Source organism: Serinus canaria, chromosome 23, assembly GCF_022539315.1.
Source record: "Serinus canaria isolate serCan28SL12 chromosome 23, serCan2020, whole genome shotgun sequence".
NCBI classification, from domain to species: Eukaryota; Metazoa; Chordata; class Aves; order Passeriformes; family Fringillidae; genus Serinus; species Serinus canaria.
Window position 1 is genome coordinate 4,179,541 of NC_066336.1, and position 20,322 is coordinate 4,199,862.

The 20,322-nt window shown below is 51.0% G+C and overlaps 1 protein-coding gene across 1 annotated transcript in view; it reads left to right on the forward strand.

The window, feature by feature from the left end:
- The window catches only part of CSMD2 (CUB and Sushi multiple domains 2), a 238,452-nt gene that overhangs the window by 61,259 nt on the left and 156,871 nt on the right, over positions 1 to 20,322 (forward strand). The window contains 1 exon segment of the mRNA XM_050983373.1: positions 65 to 272. Coding sequence (XP_050839330.1) covers positions 65 to 272 — 208 coding nt within the window.

A 20,322-nucleotide genomic window follows, 5' to 3' on the forward strand; every position in this document is an offset into this window, starting at 1 on the left:
GGGCTGCACCTTTGGGAGTTTTGGGACCTTTGTGCACTTTGGGCTCACCCCAGCTTTGTTTCAGCCGACGACGCCTGCGGAGGGACCCTGCGGGGCCAGAGCGGGATCATCTCCAGCCCTCACTTCCCCCTGGAGTATGGCAACAATGCCGACTGCACCTGGACCATCCTGGCCGAGCCTGGGGACACCATTGCCCTGGTGTTCATGGATTTTCAGCTGGAGGATGGATATGATGTTCTGGAAGTTGCTGGCACGGAGGGATCCTCGCTCTGGTAGGTTCCTGCTGGTGTTGGTTGGGGTGGTGCCTTGGAGGGTGCTCGTGGTCTGTGTGGGCAGAGCCAAACTTCACAGCGTGCTCAGAGGGAGAATTTCCCCTCATTCTGGGCCTGAAGGAGGGGAAATTCCAGTTATTCCCCGTGGTTTCCTTCTGGAACTTGGGGATTGCTTGGCAGACTCTGCAGTGAGCATTGGCTGCTCTGGGTCCTGATGGCTGCAATGACAGTCGTGGTGTGGCTGGGTAGAAGAAGAAAGATTAAAAAAAAAAACCCCGAAAGATTAAAAAAAAAAACTCCAAACGAAATCACCCAGCCTCTGAGAACCCCTCAAACCCCGCCACACTCCAGCCTTGGTTTTGCTAAATCTTCTGATGATTGCTAAACCCTTTGGTGTTGATGAATTTCTGGAAATGTCTCACCAGATCCACTTGTCCCTGGGACAGGGGGCAGAATTCCAACCCCCCTCTCATCCCAGGGGCTGCCTGGAAAATGCTCCCAGAAATATTGCTTTGATTTGGGATAAAAGCCAATATTTCCAATATTCAGGAGCTACCCCAGGGCTCTGCAGGCAGGAGAAATAAGGAATTGCAGAGGGAATTTGAGGTGTTCCTCCTATTGGTTTTTTAGCAAAGGGTTAAAAGTCCTGGCAGCAAGTGGAAGGTCCTGGAAGTTGGATTTAAACCCAACATCCCCCTAGAAGGGAAGAACAAAGCTTTTGAAATCATCAGGTGTTGCCTGGGATTATCAGCAGCGAGTGAAATTGTGATTATTTGTGAGGATCCTGTTGCAAATCCCATTTATTTGAGTGATTTATCCTGGCTGGCAATTCTGAGGGAGCAGGACTGGAGTGTTTAGGGTGTATTGATGGGAGGGAAGTTGCCATTTACCACGTCCCAATTGTTTACTGTTCCCAGGCCCCTTTGGAAAATTAGATGTTGCTGTTTGATGAAAAAAAGCCTGGGCTGGTTTTATTAGAGTGCATTAATATTTTAGGGCACTGGTGGTTGGTAGGCACTCAGCTGTGCTGGCTGGGAAGATGGATGGAGCTGGTTAAAAAACATTATTCAGCCTGGAGGTGTTGCCAAAGCAGAGCTGTGTCTTGTCATGTCAAAAATAAAACAAAGCCTGGCAGAGGGAACCTGCTGGGGAAAAAAAATTGATTAATTAATAAAATTAATAAACTCCTCGTAGATACAGCAGGGAAAAAAACGCTTTAAATTGTGGGGAATGTAAGCCTGGCTTTGAGCTGGGCCTGTAGTGCATACACAGTCCTTAAAACTGAGATTAAAGGTGGTTTAAGTTTACAGGTGTCACTTTGGGGCTCTCGGAGGGAGAAATGATGGATCTGTATCCCTGCTCCCCTCCAGGTGTCCAGGTGCTGCATCCCTGGGCTGCCTTTGCTCCCAGCACCTTTCCCTGGGTGAGCTCAGCCCTTTTTGGGATCCCCTGGCCCCAGCAGCAGGAATTCCGCCCTGCAGAAGCTGTTCCTGCTTTGTGTGGTGCATCCCTGGATTCCCCATCCCTGGATTCCCCATCCCAAATTCCCCATCCCTGATTCCCCATCCCTGATTCCCCATCCCAAATTCCCCATCCCTGATTCCCCATCCCTGATTCCCCATCCCAAATTCCCCATCCCAAGATTCCCCATCCCAAATTCCCCATCCCAAATTCCCCATCCCAAATTCCCCATCCCTGGATTCCCCATCCCAAATTCCCCATCCCTGGATTCCCCATCCCCCAAATTTCCCACCCCCGAATTCCCCACCCACACCAGGCAGCCCCAGCCCATTCCAGGCCATCTCATTTCACATTCCTGAAGGAAACTTTGCAGTCCCACAAGTGGAATTGCCAACAAGTCTTGTTTGGAATTTCATCTCTCCGAGCTGGCCCGGTAATTAAATTCAGATGAGTCAGTTCTCAATAATTTTTGCCCGTAGGGGGAAAGAAACCTGGTGCTCCTGTCTCATCTTTAACCATGCTGATGTGATTCAGCAGGAAAAGAGAGCTCAAACCCCTTTTCCCCTCTTCTGCCTAGGAAAAAACGGATTTTAATTATTGGTAATAGGGCAGAGAGACTTGCAGCCAATTCTCTTGAAGCCTCTCACAGCTGAATATTTCAAATATTTCATTTTCTGAGCATTCTGAGTAGTTTTAGTCGTGGCCAGGGCTGGGCACAAATAAACAAAATTCAATTTCATCAGGAGGATAATTCCTGTGTGTTTCCAAGCTAGGGAATGGCACCTAATGATGATATTTATGAGCCCATTAACTCAGCACTTGAAGTAACCTTGACTTGACCTGCTCTTAGAGAAACCTGCATTACCATTCACCCTCCCAGCTTTAAAAATGGATTTTTTGGTTGTTTTTTTTATGAGCCAGCTTGCTTTAAGTGCTTTAACATTGATCCCACAGCCGGGAGAATCCTGAGCTGGGTTTCCTTTGCTCCCCAACCTGTTGGATGTGAATCCTGCAGGAAGAATTCCAAGGGAGCTGTTTGAGGCAGATTAATGAAATCACACTTTTACAGCTCCTTCAGCCAGGGCACCTTGGGCCCAGATTGCCTTGAGAGGGGAGAAATAAAATCCTGCTGAGCAGGGAGCAGCAGGGGGAAGGAGCAGGGTGGGATGAGGTGTGGGGTCAGGGTGGGATGAGGTGTGGGGTCAGGAAGGGGAAGGAGCAGGGTGGGATGAGGTGTGGGATCAGGGTGGGGAAGGAGCAGGGTGGGATGAGGTGTGGGATCAGGGTGGGATGAGGTGTGGGGTCAGGAAGGGGAAGGAGCAGGGTGGGATGAGGTGTGGGATCAGGGTGGGGAAGAGCAGGGTGGGATGAGGTGTGGGATCAGGGTGGGATGAGGTGTGGGGTCAGGAAGGGGGAAGGAGCAGGGTGGGATGAGGTGTGGGATCAGGAAGGGGGAAGGAGGATGGGGGGATGAAGTGAAGGATCAGGAAGGGATGAGGTGTGGGATCAGGAAGGGATCAGGCCAGGTAGGATCTCCAGGCTGGGAGGTGGAATGGGAAGCAGGGCAGGATTCCCTGTTCTCCTTTGGGCCATCCCGGTGTGACTCTGCCCTGTCCCCAGGGTGTCCCTGAGCCAGTGGGAACAGGAGGATCCTTGAGATCTTCCAGTCCACTCTGGGCTCCTCTGGCATCCTCACCCCAGACTCCTCCTTGTCTTCCAGCCCTGGGGTTCTCCTCCCTTCACTTTGTCCCTGGGAGATCTGGCAGGATCAGAGCAATTCCTCCCTCTAAATCCATGGCAAAGAAGAAAATCCCCCAGAGCAGCTCAGGTCCTCCCAGGGCCTGTTGGGCTCTGGGTCAGGAGCTGCTGGAGCTGGGAATTCCCACTGCAGAGGGTGTTGGGAATTGCTGCTGATTGTCCCTGGTTGGTGGCACCTGCTCAGAGCCCCACACCCCCAAACCCATCAGACTGAGCACCCAGAGCACCCCAAAATGTCTCTGATCTGCCTGGGGTGTTCTGGAGCTTCAGGAGATGCTTCTGATTGGAAAATTTAGGTTTGAAATTTACTTTTAGGATGGAGGTGGTTGCTTTGATATCAAAGCTTTCCAGATCTCTTCTATCCATGGTGTGTTTTGGATGGGTGGGAGGAACTGGGATTTTCACTGGGAAATGTCTCTGATCCACCTGGGATGTTCTGGAGCTTCAGGAGAAGCTTCTGATTACAAAATTTATACTTTGAGGATGGAGATGGTTGCTTTGATTACAAGGCTTTTCAGATCTGTGAGAAATAAAATCCAGGGTTTTAGGATATCTGGATATCTGTGATATCCAGGGTGTTTTGGATGGGTGGGAAGGACTGGGATTTTCATTGGGAATTGTCTCTGATCCACCTGGGATCCTCTGGAGCTTCAGGAGATGTTTCTGATTGGAAAACTTAGGTTGGAAATTTACTTTTAGGATGGAGATGGTTGCTTTGATAATGAGGCTTTCCAGATCTGTGATATCCATGGTGTGTTTGGATGGGTGGGAGGGACTGGGATTTTCTCTGGGAATTGTCTCTGATCCACCTGGGATGCTCTGGAGCTTCAGGAGAAGCTTCTGATTACAAAATTTATACTTTGAGGATGGAGATGGTTGCTTTGATAACGAAGCTTTCCAGATCTTTTCTATCCATGGTGTGTTTGGATGGGTGGGAGGGACTGGGATTTTCTCTGGGAATTGTGCTGCTGTTGCTGCTTTATCCTGGTGTCGTGGGCTTCAGATCACAAAATGCTCGGAGCCTTTTGGGGTTTATTTTAGGAAAGTTGCATCAGCTGTCACATTGCCCCAGTGCCTCCCACTCCTTGAGCCTTCCCCTGTCATTCCCCCTGGGATCCAGTTTCTCCTCCTCGATTTTCTGTTGATAATCCCATGCTGAGGGGATGTGGTGGGAGAAGCAGGGCTGCAAGTGAGGAGCAGCCAAATCCAGGGAGTTTATTCCTGTCTGAGTTCAGCTCCTCCCCCTCAGTGCCTCATCTTCCTTTTGCCTCTCCAACCTTGGCGCTTCATTTTCCTCCCTTGCACAAAAAAAAGTGTTATGGGCAGCCCAGGTACCTTTTCTGGGCAAAATAAGCCAGAAAAAGGACCCAAATTAACAGAGAATTAACCCTTAAAAATAACAGCCTGTTGCACATTCATACAGCTCATCCATGATGCACAAATTCCATTCTGGGCAATGTCAGCTTCTTCCTCTGAACCTGACAGGCTCTTGCTTTTAAGGGTTAATTCTCTATTAATGTGGGTCCTTTTTCTGGCTTATTTTGCCCAGAAAAGGTACCTGGGCATCCCTAACTCTTCGTTTTTATTTTCTCATATTGCCCTAAATCCTAATTGTCCAACTTTTTATTCCTCTAATTATATTACTATTTTTATAACCACTTTTATTACCATTGAACTTTTAGAAAGTTAAACCCAAGTTATTGGTGTTTTTCACCTTGCTGCTCCCTGTGCAGCTTCCTGGGATAACCCTTGCAGGACCCTCCAGGCTTTTCCCAGAGGATGGTTCCTCTCTCTGCCCCCTGTGCCTCCCCAGCAGCTGCTGCTCCTCACAGGGATCCTGAAAAGCAGATTGCTTCCCAATATTTCTCATCTCACACTTGCCACTCTCTGGCAGAATTTTTCCAGGCTCTAATTGCTTTTATTTGCGAGTGGACAAGAATTATCCTGCCCTGGGCGTGCACGAGGCTGGAGCTGGGGAGGTTCTTGTGTGTCTTGAAAGAAATTATTTCATCACCACTTAAAACCCAGGAAAATGGGGAAAGTTTCCTTTCCCTGTGCCATGATTGGAGCTTCCTCACTGCAAGAACTCCTGGATGCTCCAGCTGTAATTTTCAGATGTTTTTCTTCCAGTGGAAGTGTTTTCCATAGGACTGGGAAACGTGGATGAAGTGGCTTTTGAAATCCTGATTTAAATGTCAGTTACATCTTCTTTGGAGTCTGCAAAATCTGACTTCCTTATTTAATTCCGTCGTTTTTCTTCCCAAGCATTTTTGTGCTTTTAATTGGGAACGAATCCCACAAAAACTTCAAAGCCCTAAAACTTTGCTTTAGTGGGAAATGGTCTTCTGGCCATTTCCTTTTCTGGAAAAGGAAAAATCCCCTTTTCTCCTGGCAGGTGCATTCCCTGCAGAGAACATTCTGGAGAAACTGGAACCAGAGCACCTCCAGTTCCTGGGAGGTGATGGGAAACTTCCAGCCTTTGGAATTCCTGCCCTCCAGGCCTTACTTGAATCTGGATTTCCTCTGTGAAGAGCAGGAATTTATGGTTCAGGGAGCTGCTTTGTCCTGCTGGAGCTCCGGATTGCAGGAGGGAGGCAGAGCTGGAATTCCCAAAGGAATTCCAACCATCCCTGAGCAGCCTCGGTGCTGGTGGCAAGTTCAGGGATTGGGAATGCTTTGGACAGGGAGGTTTGTGCTCCCACACTGCCCCAGAGCTGCTGGCACTGCAGAGAGAGCTGGGAATGCTGGAAGGAAGGGGAAGGAGGGATTTGGAGGAGTTCCATTCCTGGAGGGAAGGTTTCAGCTCCTTCCCCAGCTCGTGGCTGAGCGTGGAGCAGCAGAAGCCACTGCTCCTGCTCCTGGCTGCCTTTCCTTCTCCTGGGAAGCATCTCCTTCCCAAATCCTGCCCTGGGACGTGGCAGGGACAGACAGACCCCTGTGACAAGGCCCCACCACCCCTCCAATCCAATCCAATCCAGCAGGATCACATCCCATCCCACTCTCCCCCCAGAGTTACTTTTCCATGCATTAACACGAGGAATTCCATTTGCTGCAGAGTGGAAAGCTTTTAATGAATATTCAGACTGGGAAGGAGATGCTTTTAGGCTGAAAACGACCCTGATCATGGTTAAATTGCCCTTTTTATCCCAATTTGTCCCTTCTTTGTTGTTTGGTCACCTCAGGGGCAAAGATCCCCATGGAAAGGTCAATGCTGTGTGATCCTGAATCCCAAGGGATGAGGGGCAGGGAAGCCTGTGGCAATGGAGGGGAAAAAAAATCCCTGAAGGTCATTAATTCTTAATTTCTTTCTGTATTTGTCCTGCAAACACACACCCAAAAAAAAGTGGTTTGTGCAAGGAGCCTCAATAGCTGTAATCTAAAAAGAGGTTTTTTTTTTTTGAGACTGAGACTGAGTCTGACACGCCTGGCTGGAAGCTGAGAAAAATATTGGAACCTCCTTCAGGATGTGACCCGAAATATAGACTGTAAAGCAGTGAATAATACCCAGATTTGGCAGGGGAAGGAGGCTTTAAGTAAGTGCAGATGATGTTTGGGCTTGTAAAAAGTCGGATATTTGGGATTCTCTTTAAAACACTGTCACAGCAGAGCCCTGATTCCTCCCAGCTAAAGCAAGGATTTGGACAAACGGTGCAGGGAAGATCAGTGCCTTCACCCTGAGCTCTTCCAGGAGCTGTCTGTGCCTTGTTTTTCATCTCCAGACACCGACTGCTGTCATTTTCCCGGCCTTGGGCTGAGCTGTGCCTGTGCAGGAGGTCTCTCCTTGCACAGGGATTCTGGTGTCAGGCTGTGTCTGCCAGGGCTGATAACGCTCGTGTTCTACACCCTCCCTTATCTGCAGCTTCAAAGGGAGCAGCGCAGACACCTCGGATGCTTTCAAAGGCCTCTCCCTGCTGGGCTTTCTCCAGGCCCCACTCCGGGATGTTTTCCTGCTATTTACAAGTTGTTTCAAGGATGGAATCGCTTTGTTTTCACACATCAGCTGCCTCACCAAATCTGCTTTAAATGCTCCTTGCCTGGCCGGGTTTGCTGCAGCTGCTCCCAGCACATTCCATCCCTCCCTGCAGCTGGGGATCTCCACAGCTGGATCCATTCCGGGCTGGATCCATCCCTCTGCCCTTAAATGATTTCTTAGGGGATGTCTGGGCCTAGGGGGAGGAAAAATCAGCGTTTCAGAGAGAGGGGGAGCACCAGCGTGCCTTGGGGCAGCTCCTCCTGAGAGGGCAGAGGGAACAGAGGGAACAGAGTGTGGCCTGGAAAAGCATGGAAAAAACAGTCAGCAACTGGAATTGGGTTTGCAGGGCTGGGATTTGTTACTCCTGGTGTATTTAGGGAGCTGGGCTGTTGTAGCTGCTACTCCTGGTGTATTTATGGAGCTGGGCTGTTGTAGCTGCTACTCCTGGTGTATTTAGAGAGCTGGGCTGTTGTAGCTGTTACTCCTGGTGTATTTATGGAGCTGGGCTGTTGTAGCTGCTACTCCTGGTGTGTTTAGGGAGCTGGGCTGTTGTAGCTGCTACTCCTGGTGTATTTATAGAGCTGGGATGTTGTAGCTGTTACTCCTGGTGTATTTATGGAGCTGGGCTGTTGTATCTGCTACTCCTGGTGTGTTTTCAGAGCCTGGCACAGCTCTGGTCTGTCCTGGCAGGTTGGGAGCTCTTCAGCTCCTGCTGGGCTTGGCTGGGACACTTCTGGCTGTGTCCCGGTGGGGAGGGTTGGGTTTTGCTCCCAGGGACCTTTCTGGTGCCTGGCTTTGGAGTGGGGGTCAGGGAATGTCCAGGGTGTCAGTAAATATTGGAGGATTAGGAATAAACAAATTGCTGCTGGCAGCTCACATCCAAGGATTGCTTTACTGGTTGGAATTCCCACAGAATCCTGGAGGGGTTTGGGTTGGAAGGGACCTTCAATCCCTTAAATCCCATCCCATTCCAGCCCCTGCCATGGCAGGGACACCTCCCACTGTCCCTGTCCAAGCCCTGTCCAGCCTGGCCAGGGACACTTCCAGGGCTGGAACATCCACAGCTGCTCTGGAAAATGCAGCAAATTGTTAAAATACCCTAAAAACTCCTTCAGCCCTCTCTGTTCTTTTAAAGCAATCCCATTGCTCTGATAATTCCCAGCTGGAGCTCAGGGGGAATGCCCATCTCTTCCTGCTCTCCTTTATCCCTTTGTCTTTCTCCCACTCTTTCTAAATTAATTTTATAGTCATCCTTTAAATGATGGAGCAACTCAAATTAGCTCTTTTAGCCAGAATTACCTGCATTAAAGATCTCCCTTAAAAAAAGGAAAGCATAGAGGTAATTAATAGCTTCAATTATTGTAATGTGGCTTAGCTTGTGCTTTTCTCTCGGAAAAACCTGGTTTTGATAAGTCAGCTGTTCTTAAAAGGGGGGAAAAATCACAGAAGTGCTTCAGGCTGGGAGCTGGCAGGAAGGAGTTTGGAAATCAGGTTGTTCCCTGTAATGTCAGGGAATAAATTCCCCCCATTGATCCTGGAGCAGTGCCCCGTGCTCCAGGCAGCCCTGGGGGAAGGGCAGCGCTCAGAGAGGATTTGGGGTTTTTTTTTGCCCAGTCACAGAAGCTTTGTGAGAGTTTAAAACCCAAAGGATATTTGTTCAAAGCCAGGCTGGAATTTCTGGAGCCTGGAAGGGAATCAAAGGCAAGGGGGAAGCAAAGGGAAATCGTGAAATAGAGGGGTCAGAGCTGCTCTGTGGTGGGTGAGGGGGAGGCTGGGGGTGGCACAGCTGATTTGGGGGAGCAGGGCTGGGACAGGGATGGGGACAGGGCTGAGACAGGGCTGGGAACAGGGCTGGGGACAGGGCTGGGGCAGGGACAGGGCCGAGACAGGGATGGGTACAGGGCTGGGACGGGAACAGGGATGGGGACAGGGACAGGGCTGGGACAGGACCAGGAGCTGCTCCCAGCCCTGGAGCTCTGGGTCCTGCCCCAGGGAGGGACAGGAGGACACTGGGGATGCTCAGGGCTCTCTGCTGCTCCTCTGGATTTCCTGCTGCTGGACAGGGGGTGCAGTGCCCAGGTAGATTCTGTGCCCTGCGCCCAGGTGTGTTCTGTGCCCAGGTAATTCCTGTGTCCTGTGCCCAGATGTGCCCTGTGCCCAGGTCATTCCCATGTCCTGTGCCCAGGTAGTTCCTGTGTCCTGTGTCATGTGCCCAGGTGTGTTCTGTGCCCAGGTAGATTCTGTGCTCTGTGCCCAGGTGTGTGCTGCGGTAGGTAGATCCTGTATCCAGGTTTGTTCTGTGCCCAGGTGTGTCCTGTGCCCAGGTAATTCCTGTGTCCTGTGCCCAGGTGGGTGCTGTGTCCTGTGCCCAGGTAGATTCTGTGCCCAGGTGGGTGCTGTGCCCTGTGCCCAGGTGGGTGCTGTGCCCTGTGCCCAGGTAGATTCTGTTCCCAGGTGGGTGCCCACCCCTGCTGGTGGTACTGCCAGTTCTGCTGTCCCAGTACAAACTGGAAGATTCCCAGTGAAACCTCCCAGGGTTTGCATTTCCCTGCTGTCAGCAGTGCCTGGATGCCCATTCCTGCCCAGCCCTGGCACCTGGGAATGTGCCCTGGCTGAGAGCTGGGCTTGGGAAGGGGCTCCTGACCCTGGGAGTCCCCTCTGGTCCCCTCTCTCTCCCATTTCTTGGATGTGCTGTTCTTGTGAAACTGATTTTTCCCCCTCTGATTTCACCCTCCTCCAGGTGAAGAGAGGAAAAGCTCCTGAGCCTGATGGCTGCACTTGATCATCTTAAAAATCTTTTCCAGCCTTAACAACTCTTTGATCTGTATTTCCCCACTCCCTCAAAAACCCTTTTAAAGCAGCAATGTTGGAGCAGGAGGGGCTGTGCTCAATATCTGCCCCCCCAGAAAGCCAAAAGCAGAACAGGCTCAGTGACTGGCATCCAGAACATTCTGTCATTGATTAATTTTTTTTTCCTCTCAGGCTTTTAAGGAACTATAGATTTTCAGCCTGAAATTAATATATCGGAATTTTTGTGGGCAGAATAAAACCCTCATTAAATTTTGCAATGTACCAAACAGCTTGCAATTAAAATTCATTTTGAAGCGAGTTAGCAGAAGTTTTGTTAATGTTTAACATCTTTATGGGTGTCATTCTTTGTAAATTTGGACTAATTGAGTCCAAAGGGACAAACTCACGGGTTCTGCATTTGCTGTGGGTGCCAGGCCTTGCTTTGCTTTTGGCATTTTCCCCCTTCCTTTATGCAAGTTCTGATTTTAGCAAGTTGCCAGGAAAGTAACTTATTTTGTGGGGTTTTTTTTTCCTGCCCAACTGCCAAGAATCCATCTTCTTAAATCTCAGAAAGGCTGCAGCAAATCTCTGGGAAAGACAAGCAAGGCTCCACTGGCTCCAAGGTGTTTCCTGGTGGGAAGTTTAGGAGATTCCAAACTGGATTTTTTTTTTTTTAGGTTTTCCTTCTAAAAATGTTGCTCAGAACAAGCTGCTCTGGGCATGTGGAAGCCTTGGCTGGGCTCCTGGTTGTATCCTGAAACTTGGAGGTTTCCTTGACTGGGACAGAAACCAGCCTGGAACATTTGGAATTGGGAATTTTCGTGTTCCTTACTCCAGTTGAATATTCTCCCTGCGATCCCAAAACAGTTTATAGGGAGCAGGAAAAGCAGTGGGAAATATTTCAGAGTGGGGGGAATCCCAGACCAGAACCTGACCTGGCAGAGCTTCAAAATTCCCCTGGACTTGGAGCTGAGGAGGAGTCAGAGTTTGCAGAGTTGGTGTTTTGCAGACTTTTCCCAGCAAAACCCAAATTTTACTGGATTGAACCCAAATTTCATCCAAAAATCTGGAGCAGACTCCTCAAACATCAGCAACATCCAGCTCAGAACAGGCTCTTCATGGCACTTTCCTGATAGAAAGGGGAGAGTTCATCCAAACTGTGGATAATTCTGGGAATTGCCAGAATTTGGAAATGGATTTGGCTGCTCTGAGGCTGCCCCAGGTTTGATTTAAAGGCAGCAGCAGCACAAATAAAATTGTCATTGCCCAGCTCCCTGGGATCTCCCCTGCCCTGGGGCTGGGCATGGAGTTTCCTCTGAGCTGCTCAGGATTGTCCCTTTTTCCAGTCCCAGTCCCCTCCCTTTTTCCCTTCCCCCTTTTTTCCCCTTTTTCCCTTTCCCCCTTTTGTTTTCCCTTTCCCCCTTTTTTTCCTTCCCCCTTTTTTTTCCCCTTTTTTTCCCCTTTTCCTTTTTTCCCCCCTTGTCCCTTTTTCTTTTCCCTTCTCCCTTTTTTCCTTTTTTTCCCCCCTTTCCCCCCCTTTTTTTTTCCTTTTTTCCCCCTTTTTTCCCCCTTTTTTTTCCCTTTTTCCCGTTTTTTTTTCCCTTTTTCCCAGGTGGGAATGTCCCCCTGGGGTCCCTCAGCTGCCCCCAGAGTTTTGTGCTGGGCTCTTCCCCATCTCCCACCCCATGAACGAAGGCACAGAACATCACTGGCTCCACGCTGGGCATTTTCTTTTCTCCCCCAGCAGAAAAACCCCTCAGTTTCTGCTCCTCTCCCAGAATTCTGCTTCATTTCTGACTGGAGAACATTTCAGGATTTTTTTATCTGATCAGACCCTTGGAAATAGGGAATGCCAGGCAAGTGAGCAGTGACACAGCTCCCATCAGCTGAGTGGAGAAGGTGCAGATTGATCTCTGGGAGAGCCAGAGAAGCTCAGAGCAGCCAAGGGCAGGCAGAAAGCAGCTTTAAAGAGCAGGAAATAATAAAGCAGAACCCACTGGCAGCACTCAAGAGTTCCTGCAGTTGGAAGAATTCACGTTGTGTTAAGGTCACCCACAGAGGCTGCTCCAAAAGGACATTTTGCCCTCGTGCAGTTCTTGTTCTGCTGCCTTGGCAGCTGGGATCTGTGCCCTCATGGAGCAGCCCCAGACCCTGCTCAGCCCTGCCAGGGCTTGGCCACCTGGTGAAGCTGCTCTGGAGAGCAGAGGGATGAGTTTGGCGTGGCTGGGGTTGAGGCAGGGAGCTCTGCAGGGATTGGGGGCAGCCTGGCAGGTTTGGTCACCCCTGGCCATAAAAACTTTGCAGGGATGGACTGAGGGATGTTCTTCTCCTCACACACTGCCAGGCACAGGGTGGGGGTGGTGGTGCCAGGAAAAGTCACCCACAAACACCAGAGCTTGGGTCCAAAAGGAGACAGAGGAGTCCTGGAACTTTATTCCAACCAAGGGAGAGGCCGTGGGGTCTCTCAGATTTTTAAAGGATGCAGCCTCCATTTTGCCCCAATTTCCCAGCTGCATTTCCCTGTTTTTCCCCATTTCTGAGGTATTTGAGAGGTTCAGACTTCCCAGCTCACCTCATACAGAGCCCCTTCTAAAGTTTACCTCCCCTTTTTTTCTTTTCCTTGTGTCAATCAGTGAAATTCCCATAGAATTTAATGGTTCTTCCCATTGTTTCTTTCATCTCTCTGGATCTATTTTTATTTATCAGCAGACCCACAGCTGGTTTGTAAAGACAAACCCCTCATTCCTTTCACTGGGCTGTGTGTGCAGGGCCAGGAACTGGAATTTGATGGTCCTTTCCAGAATATTCCATGATTCCATAATGCCCAAGAGAGGAATCACATCTTCACCCCCCAAATCCATTCATCAGCAGAATTAAGGTGACAGCTTAAGTCACACCCAACTTCCTCAGCAGCCAGTGGGACTGTGCAGCTGATGGGACAGGGATAGAAAATGAACTTTGTCAAATTAACATAATTAATCCCATTTTACCTGGTGCTTGGAGTCTTTTTTTGATGACAGATTTATTTTTCACGTAGAAAATAAATGAATATTTTTTAATCCCACAATGCTTTGGGTTGGAAGGGGTTTAAAGATAATTTAATTCCAACCTCAGCCATAATGTGGATGTTCTTAATCTGGGGTGTTGGACTCGTTCTGGGGTGTTGGACTCGTTCTGGGGTGTTGGACTCATTCTGGGGTGTTGGACATTCTGGGGTGTTGGACTCGTTCTGGGGTGTTGGACACGTTCTGGGGTGTTGGACATTCTGGGGTGTTGGACATTCTGGGGTGTTGGACATTCTGGGGTGTTGGACTCGTTCTGGGGTGTTGGACACATTCTTTGGTGTTGGACACGTTCTGGGGTGTTGGATGCCCTCCCCATGAGATCTGCAGCTCCCACCCCTGCCTGATGGAACTGGAATGTTGTGGCTTGAAGAGGAATGAGGAAGTTCCCAAGCCAACCTGTATTTTATCAGTGTAAATGATGAATTCTGGGAAAGCCAAAACTGGGGCTGTCAAGCTGCTGCTCCAATTGCACTTCTGAGAACTCAGCTGCTGCTTTTTTTTTTTTTTTTTGTGTGGAAAACTGAAAGGAACAGATGGGTTTGGGGTTGGGTGGGGGTGGCACACTTTGGGAGACCTGCTCTGTGATCTCATCTCAAACTGGGGCTGGGGATTCCCTGTGCCCAAGAACTGCAGGGCAGGGAGCATCTTCTGTGCTGGCCCTGGCAGTGGGAGAGCTGGGAAATCATTTTGGGAGCATCTTCTGTGCTGGCCTGGCAGTGGGAGAGCTGGGAAATCATTTTGGGATCATCGTGTGTGCTGCCCTGGCAGTGGGAGAGCTGGGAAATCATTTTGGGATCATCGTGTGTGCTGCCCTGGCAGTGGGAGAGCTGGGAAATCATTTTGGGATCATCGTGTGTGCTGGCCTGGCAGTGGGAGAGCTGGGAAATCATTTTGGGAGCATCATGTGTGCTGCCCTGGCAGTGGGAGAGCTGGGAAATCATTTTGGGATCATCGTGTGTGCTGGCCTGGCAGTGGGAGAGCTGGGAAATCATTTTGGGAGCATCGTGTGTGCTGCCCTGGCAGTGGGAGAGCTGGGAAATCATTTTGGGAGCATCATGTGTGCTGTCCTGGCAGTGGGAGAGCTGGGAAATCATTCTGGGAGTATCATGTGTGCTGCCCTGGCAGTGGGAGAGCTGGGAAATCATTTTGGGATCATCGTGTGTGCTGGCCTGGCAGTGGGAGAGCTGGGAAATCATTTTGGGAGCATCCCTGGCGTGGGCTGGGCCGTGCCGGGTGTGGAAGGAACTCGTTCCTGCGGGGCTCTGTGATGTAAATCAAAGCTAACAAGGGGGGCAGGGTGTGCTGCCTCTGCAGCACGCTGTGCAGATGGGGATGAGCTCGGGGAGGTTCAGGCTGTGCCTTCCTGCCTGCAAGATGGGCTTCAGAGAGCTGAGCTGTTGTTCCCCTCGCCGCGGTCCTGGTGGCTCTCAGCTCTTGTGGCTTTTTGGTCCCATTAAAATCAAGCTGTGAACAGAAGCAGGTTATTGATTCTTGAGAGCAGGAGGATCCTTTGGCAGGCAGTTAATGAGCAGAGAACTCTTCCAGGCTCTGATTTTTCAAAGGGTGTTGAAGTTGTAACATCTCAGTTAAGGCGTGACGAGGAGCCTGCAAAGCCTCGCAGTCATCCAGAATTAATCTGTTCCTAAGTGGGGGTTTAGGACAGGCTTCTGCCAGCCTTGGCTGCTGAGGATTGGTCCCAAAAACCTTTCTGGGTGGCCACGAGTGAGGAGAGAGAAGAGGGTCCCCCTCCAATCCCTTCTTGCTGAGAGGAATGGGGGATTTGTCTTTCCACACCAGCTGTGGGGCTGCTGGGAGAGAAAAGAAACCATGGGAAGGATTCCACTGATTGGTGAAGGGAAAAAGAGATTTGATTTTACAAATAAACTTTAGGTTTGTGATAAATGAAATTGGACATTGAAAGGTGAAAGAAACAATGGGGAAGAAAAACCCCTAAATTCTGTAAGAATTCAAAATGAAAAGGGAGGGTTGTACATTAGAGGGGAATCTCTGGGATCAGGGGTTCTGGGGAGTCTGAACCTCTCAGGTACCTCAGAAATGGGGAAAGAGAGAAGGGAAATGCAGCTGGAAATTGGGATAAAAAGGAGGCTGCGTCCTCCAGAAATCTGAGAGACCCCAGGGGATGCCCCATGGCCTCTGCCTTGACTGGAATAAAGTTCCAGGGCTGCTCTGTCTCCTTTTGGGACACAAACCTCTGGTGTTTGTGGGTGGATTTTCCTGACATTGCTGTTGGGAATCACTGGGGTGACTCTCATCACCCTCTGGGGACACTGACACAAACTCAACCCCAAAGCTGCTCCTTCAGGGGCTCAGATCCTCCCTGCAGCATCCAGGAAGAGCTGCAGGGCTTGGTTTGGGGTGTTTGTTTTGGTGTGTCCATGAGCACAGACAAGGCCACTTGTGGGAGCGTCAGTGCAGAGAAATTTATTAAATAAATCTGCTGTTCTCCAGTCCTCCAGTGCTTCCCCTGCTATTGCTGCCACACAAGAGCATCTCGTGCACACAAAAAGGAAAATTGCTGGGCTGAGGAGAGCAGAGCTGGCTGAGGGAGAGGGGCTGAAGTGCCATTGTTCCCTCAGAACAAGAGGAGATCTCTGCAGAGGCACAGCTCTCGTGTTCTCAATGGCACCACGAGTGCAGCAGCCACGTCTTGGTGGTTTTGTGCTCAATAATTGGATTTTTTTTTAGTTTGGGTGCGGGAGAGCACAGAAAATTCTGGGTTGTTTACCCAAATTTTGAAGTCCCAAATGTGTGTCTGGCACCTGTGGTGGCAGATGTGTGCTTGTGGCCCTGGTCAGGCACGGGAAAGTGGATTTTGGAGGGCTTTGGATAAAGATCTGTCACTCCTGGCTTTCCCCTTCTGCTCTGAAAGTTGTCCCCTTTGAAGCCCCCACATGGAGAGGGCAGGGACATCAAATCCCAAGGACAGGGACAGCAAATGCCATCCTGGACAGCTCTCAGGTGATTCCATGTAGCTGGCCTGAAGAGAAGGTTGTCCAGGCAATTTCCAAGGTGTTTTGAGATCATTTTTCCCCCAGCAGTGACAACGCAGGCAGCATTATGATAAAAGTGACATTCCTGGGTCTGTAATGATGCCATTAACGTTTCTGAGCACATGAAAAAGGTTCTGAGGCTCCCAACGAGCCAAAATTGTGCCAATACTGAGAGAAACCATTTTCTGCAGTTGGTTTATTGCAGGTTTTAACTACAGTGTGAAAGCAGAGGAAGGAACCCACCCCAGGCCCCCGAGATACATCCCCCCCATAATATCCATATTTATCACTTACCCCCCTCCTCCATCAGCTGCCTGCAGCTCTTCCAAGATCATTGTTTCCTCTCTGCTGCTAGAAGGCATCTCCCAAACTGCTCTTTCTCCTCGTTAATGCTTTGCTCTCACAGTTATTTCCATCTCTAGTCTCCACGCCATTAGTGGGAAACACATCCAGGTGGATAACGACCAATTTCCAGCGCGTTGTTTCCCATCCCTTCCTGTTTTCCTGTCACTAGAAGGTTTCCTGCTGCAGATAACTGGAATTTTATTGTGTGTTCAGAGCTGGCAGAGTTGTCCCTCAGCCTCTCAGGTGGCGTTTCAGCTGAAGAGACAGCTGGGAATGGCCAGACTGGGAGTTTATTGGGGCGTCCTTATAAAAAATGGATATTTTGAGGCAGAGCTGCAGGAATTTGGAGCCATTCCTCAGGACCAGTCCTGTGTGATGGGTTCAATTGAGTGGAACCCATGTTCCAACTTCCCTGGGCCTGATTGTCCCTGAGTGCCACTTGTTTATGGAGCTTGCAGGCTGAGGGATGGGGGAACGCAAAGATTCCGTGGGAAGCGTAATTGGCTGGGTGATATCTGGGGCCTTTCTGACCACTTCATATTTGTAACTTGCCAAAAATAGCTGCTCCTTCTGCTGGAGCCACGGCTGCTGCAGCTGGGAATAGATTTTAATTGATGGATCCTGTCAGGCTCTCAGCGGCCGTGCAGGCAGGAGAACCATTAAAGTGAAATTTCTTGTCCCTGCTCACTTCAACACTCTGCTACCAGCTCATGGCAGCCTTGCAGTTTTCCCTTAATATCTCCAGATTTTGTACCTGTATCCCAGGGCCATGTCCTGGGATTTTAGGTTTCCCAGCAGGGAGAGCTGCTGGACATGGGCTTTGTGTCCTGGTGGTACAGGTGTGCAAAGAACTGACAAAATCCTGTGGATGGAATAAAGGACAGGAACTCCTCAGGAGTTGTGTGGAATAAGGGACAGGAACTGCTCAGGAGTTGTGTGGTATAAGGGACAGGAACTCCTCAGGAGTTGTGGATAGGGAGGACTCTCAGGAGGGAGGCAGGAACTGCTCAGGAGCGTGTGGATAAGGGACAGGAACTCCTCAGGAGTGTGTGGAATAAGGACAGGAACTGCTCAGGAGTGTGTGGTAAGGACGGAATGCTCAGGAGTGTGTGGATAAGGGACAGGACTGCTCAGGAGCTGTGTGGTATAAGGGACAGGAACTGCTCAGGAGTTGTGTGGTATAAGGGACAGGAACTGCCTCAGGAGTTGTGTGGTATAAGGGACAGGAACTGTTCAGGAGCTGTGTGGAATAAGGGACAGGAACTGCTCAGGAGCTGTGTGGAATAAGGGACAGGAACTGCTCAGGAGTTGTGTGGTATAAGGGACAGGAACTCCTCAGGAGCTGTGTGGAATAATGGACAGGAACTGCTCAGGAGCTGTGTGGATAAGGGACAGGAACTCCTCAGGGTGTGGGAATAAGGGACAGGAACTCCTCAGGAGCTGTGTGGAATAAGGGACAGGAACTCCTCAGGAGTTGTGTGGTATAAGGGACAGGAACTCCTCAGGAGCTGTGTGGTATAAGGGACAGGAACTGCTCAGGAGCTGTGTGGTATAAGGGACAGGAACTGCTCAGGAGCTGTGTGGAATAAGGGACAGGAACTGCTCAGGAGCTGTGTGGTATAAGGGACAGGAACTGCTCAGGAGTTGTGTGGAATAAGGGACAGGAACTGCTCAGGAGCTGTGTGGAATAAGGGACAGGAACTCCTCAGGAGTTGTGTGGAATAAGGGACAGGAACTGCTCAGGAGCTGTGTGGTATAAGGGACAGGAACTGCTCAGGAATGGTGTGGAGTAAGGGACAGGAACTCCTCAGGAGCTGTGTGGTATAAGGGACAGGAACTGCTCAGGAGCTGTGTGGAGTAATGGACAGGAACTGCTCAGGAGCTGTGTGGAATAATGGACAGGAACTCCTCAGGAGCTGTGTGGAATAATGTACAGGAACTCCTCAGGAATGGTGTGGAGTAAGGGACAGGAACTGCTCAGGAGCTGTGTGGGAGTACTGGACAGGAACTGCTCAGGAGCTGTGTGGAATAATGGACAGGAACTCCTCAGGAGCTGTGTGGTATAAGGGACAGGAACTCCTCAGGAGCTGTGTGGAATAATGGACAGGAACTGCTCAGGAGCTGTTTTGGAGCTTGGAGTTGTTTTGGACACTTTTGGAGCTTGGGGAAGATGTGGCATTGACCTGGGACTCTGGGATGTGACCATCCCTAAAGAACATGGAAAAAGGCTGTGGTCAAGAGCTGAAACCTCTCTGAGGCTCCTCCAGCTGGGTCAGGGACCTGTGCAGGTTTGGGCTCTGAGTTTGTGCCCCTTCCCAAGGCGTTTTCCTGGGAAAAGCCAGGCTTCTGTGTTCCTGCACCCTCCTGCTTCCTCATTCACTGTGCCTCCTCCCCAGCTCCAGGACCAGCTGGTGGAGGACCAAAATCCCTCCTTTGCAGAAGGAGCCTATTTTAACTCCTGGTTTGGAGAAGTCATCGCTGTTCTTGTGGATATGCAGGAACATCCATCCCCACCCCGCCACCCACGATGGCACCAGCTCCACTAAACTCAAGTTCCTGCCCTGCCCAAAGACACCACAGCGGGCCAGGGTTTGCTGCAATAACAACTCGGAATTTTATTGGGACTTTCCAAGGAACTGCAATCTCAGGTAGGAACTGCCATCTCAGGTAGGCACCGCAGTCACAGGCAGGAGCCGCAGTCACAGGTAGGACAGGAGGAAATTCCGCAGGTTGGCCGCCTTGGTGGTGAAGGAGATCATGAGGTTCTTCATGGCCCTCTTCCGGCTGGACATCCTCGGCCTGCTCCGGCTCCTGGGCCTGCGGCGGATCCTCCTGCCAATCCTCCTGCCGATCCTCCTGCCGATCCTCCTGCCGATCCTCCTGCCGATCCTCCTGCTGATCCTCCTGCCCTTCAGGCGCTCGGCCGCCTCCTTGTACATCTCCTTGTCCTCTTCGGGCAGCCTGCGCCACATCCTGCCCAGCCTCTTGGCCGTCTGCACCACGGTCATGGTGGGGTAGAGCCTCTGGAGTCGCCGGCGGTGCCTCTCCATGAAGAGGAAGAAGGGCGGCAGCGCGCGCCTGGAGGACCTGAAGCGGACGCTCTTGGCGAAGCGCCGTACCCTCCTGGCCCGGAGCCTGGAGCGCATCCTCATGGACCTCCGGAGCATGCGGCCGGGCCTTTGGATGGTGATGCGGAAGAGCATGGTGGTGCTGGGCCGCCGGCCCGAGCGCACCGGCCGGGCCATGGCCGCGCGGGGCCGGCCGGGCTGGGCCGCGCCTGCTGCCGCTCCTGCTGCTGCCTGGAGCTGCTCTGCGGGGACGCTGCAAGGAGCGCCGGGCTGTGCTGCCCCTCAGCACGGCCGCCGGAGCGCACTGAGCCACGGCGGGCCGACAACAGGCCAACAACAGGCCAGGCCGGCGTCACTGCGGCGCTGTGACATCAGCCACCAGCGGCCAATCAGGATGGGCCGGACCAGCTCCTTGCAATGCTATTGGCTGGAGGGCGTGCTGATGTCATAGTTCGCGTGGTGGAACTGGTGTGGGAGAGCTGCGTGGTTGGAATGTTGGGGTGGGTGGCAGTGGCAGCACTGGGGACACGAGGGGACCAAAGCCAAGCCAGGTCTGGTGCCTGTGACTGTGTGGGTTGG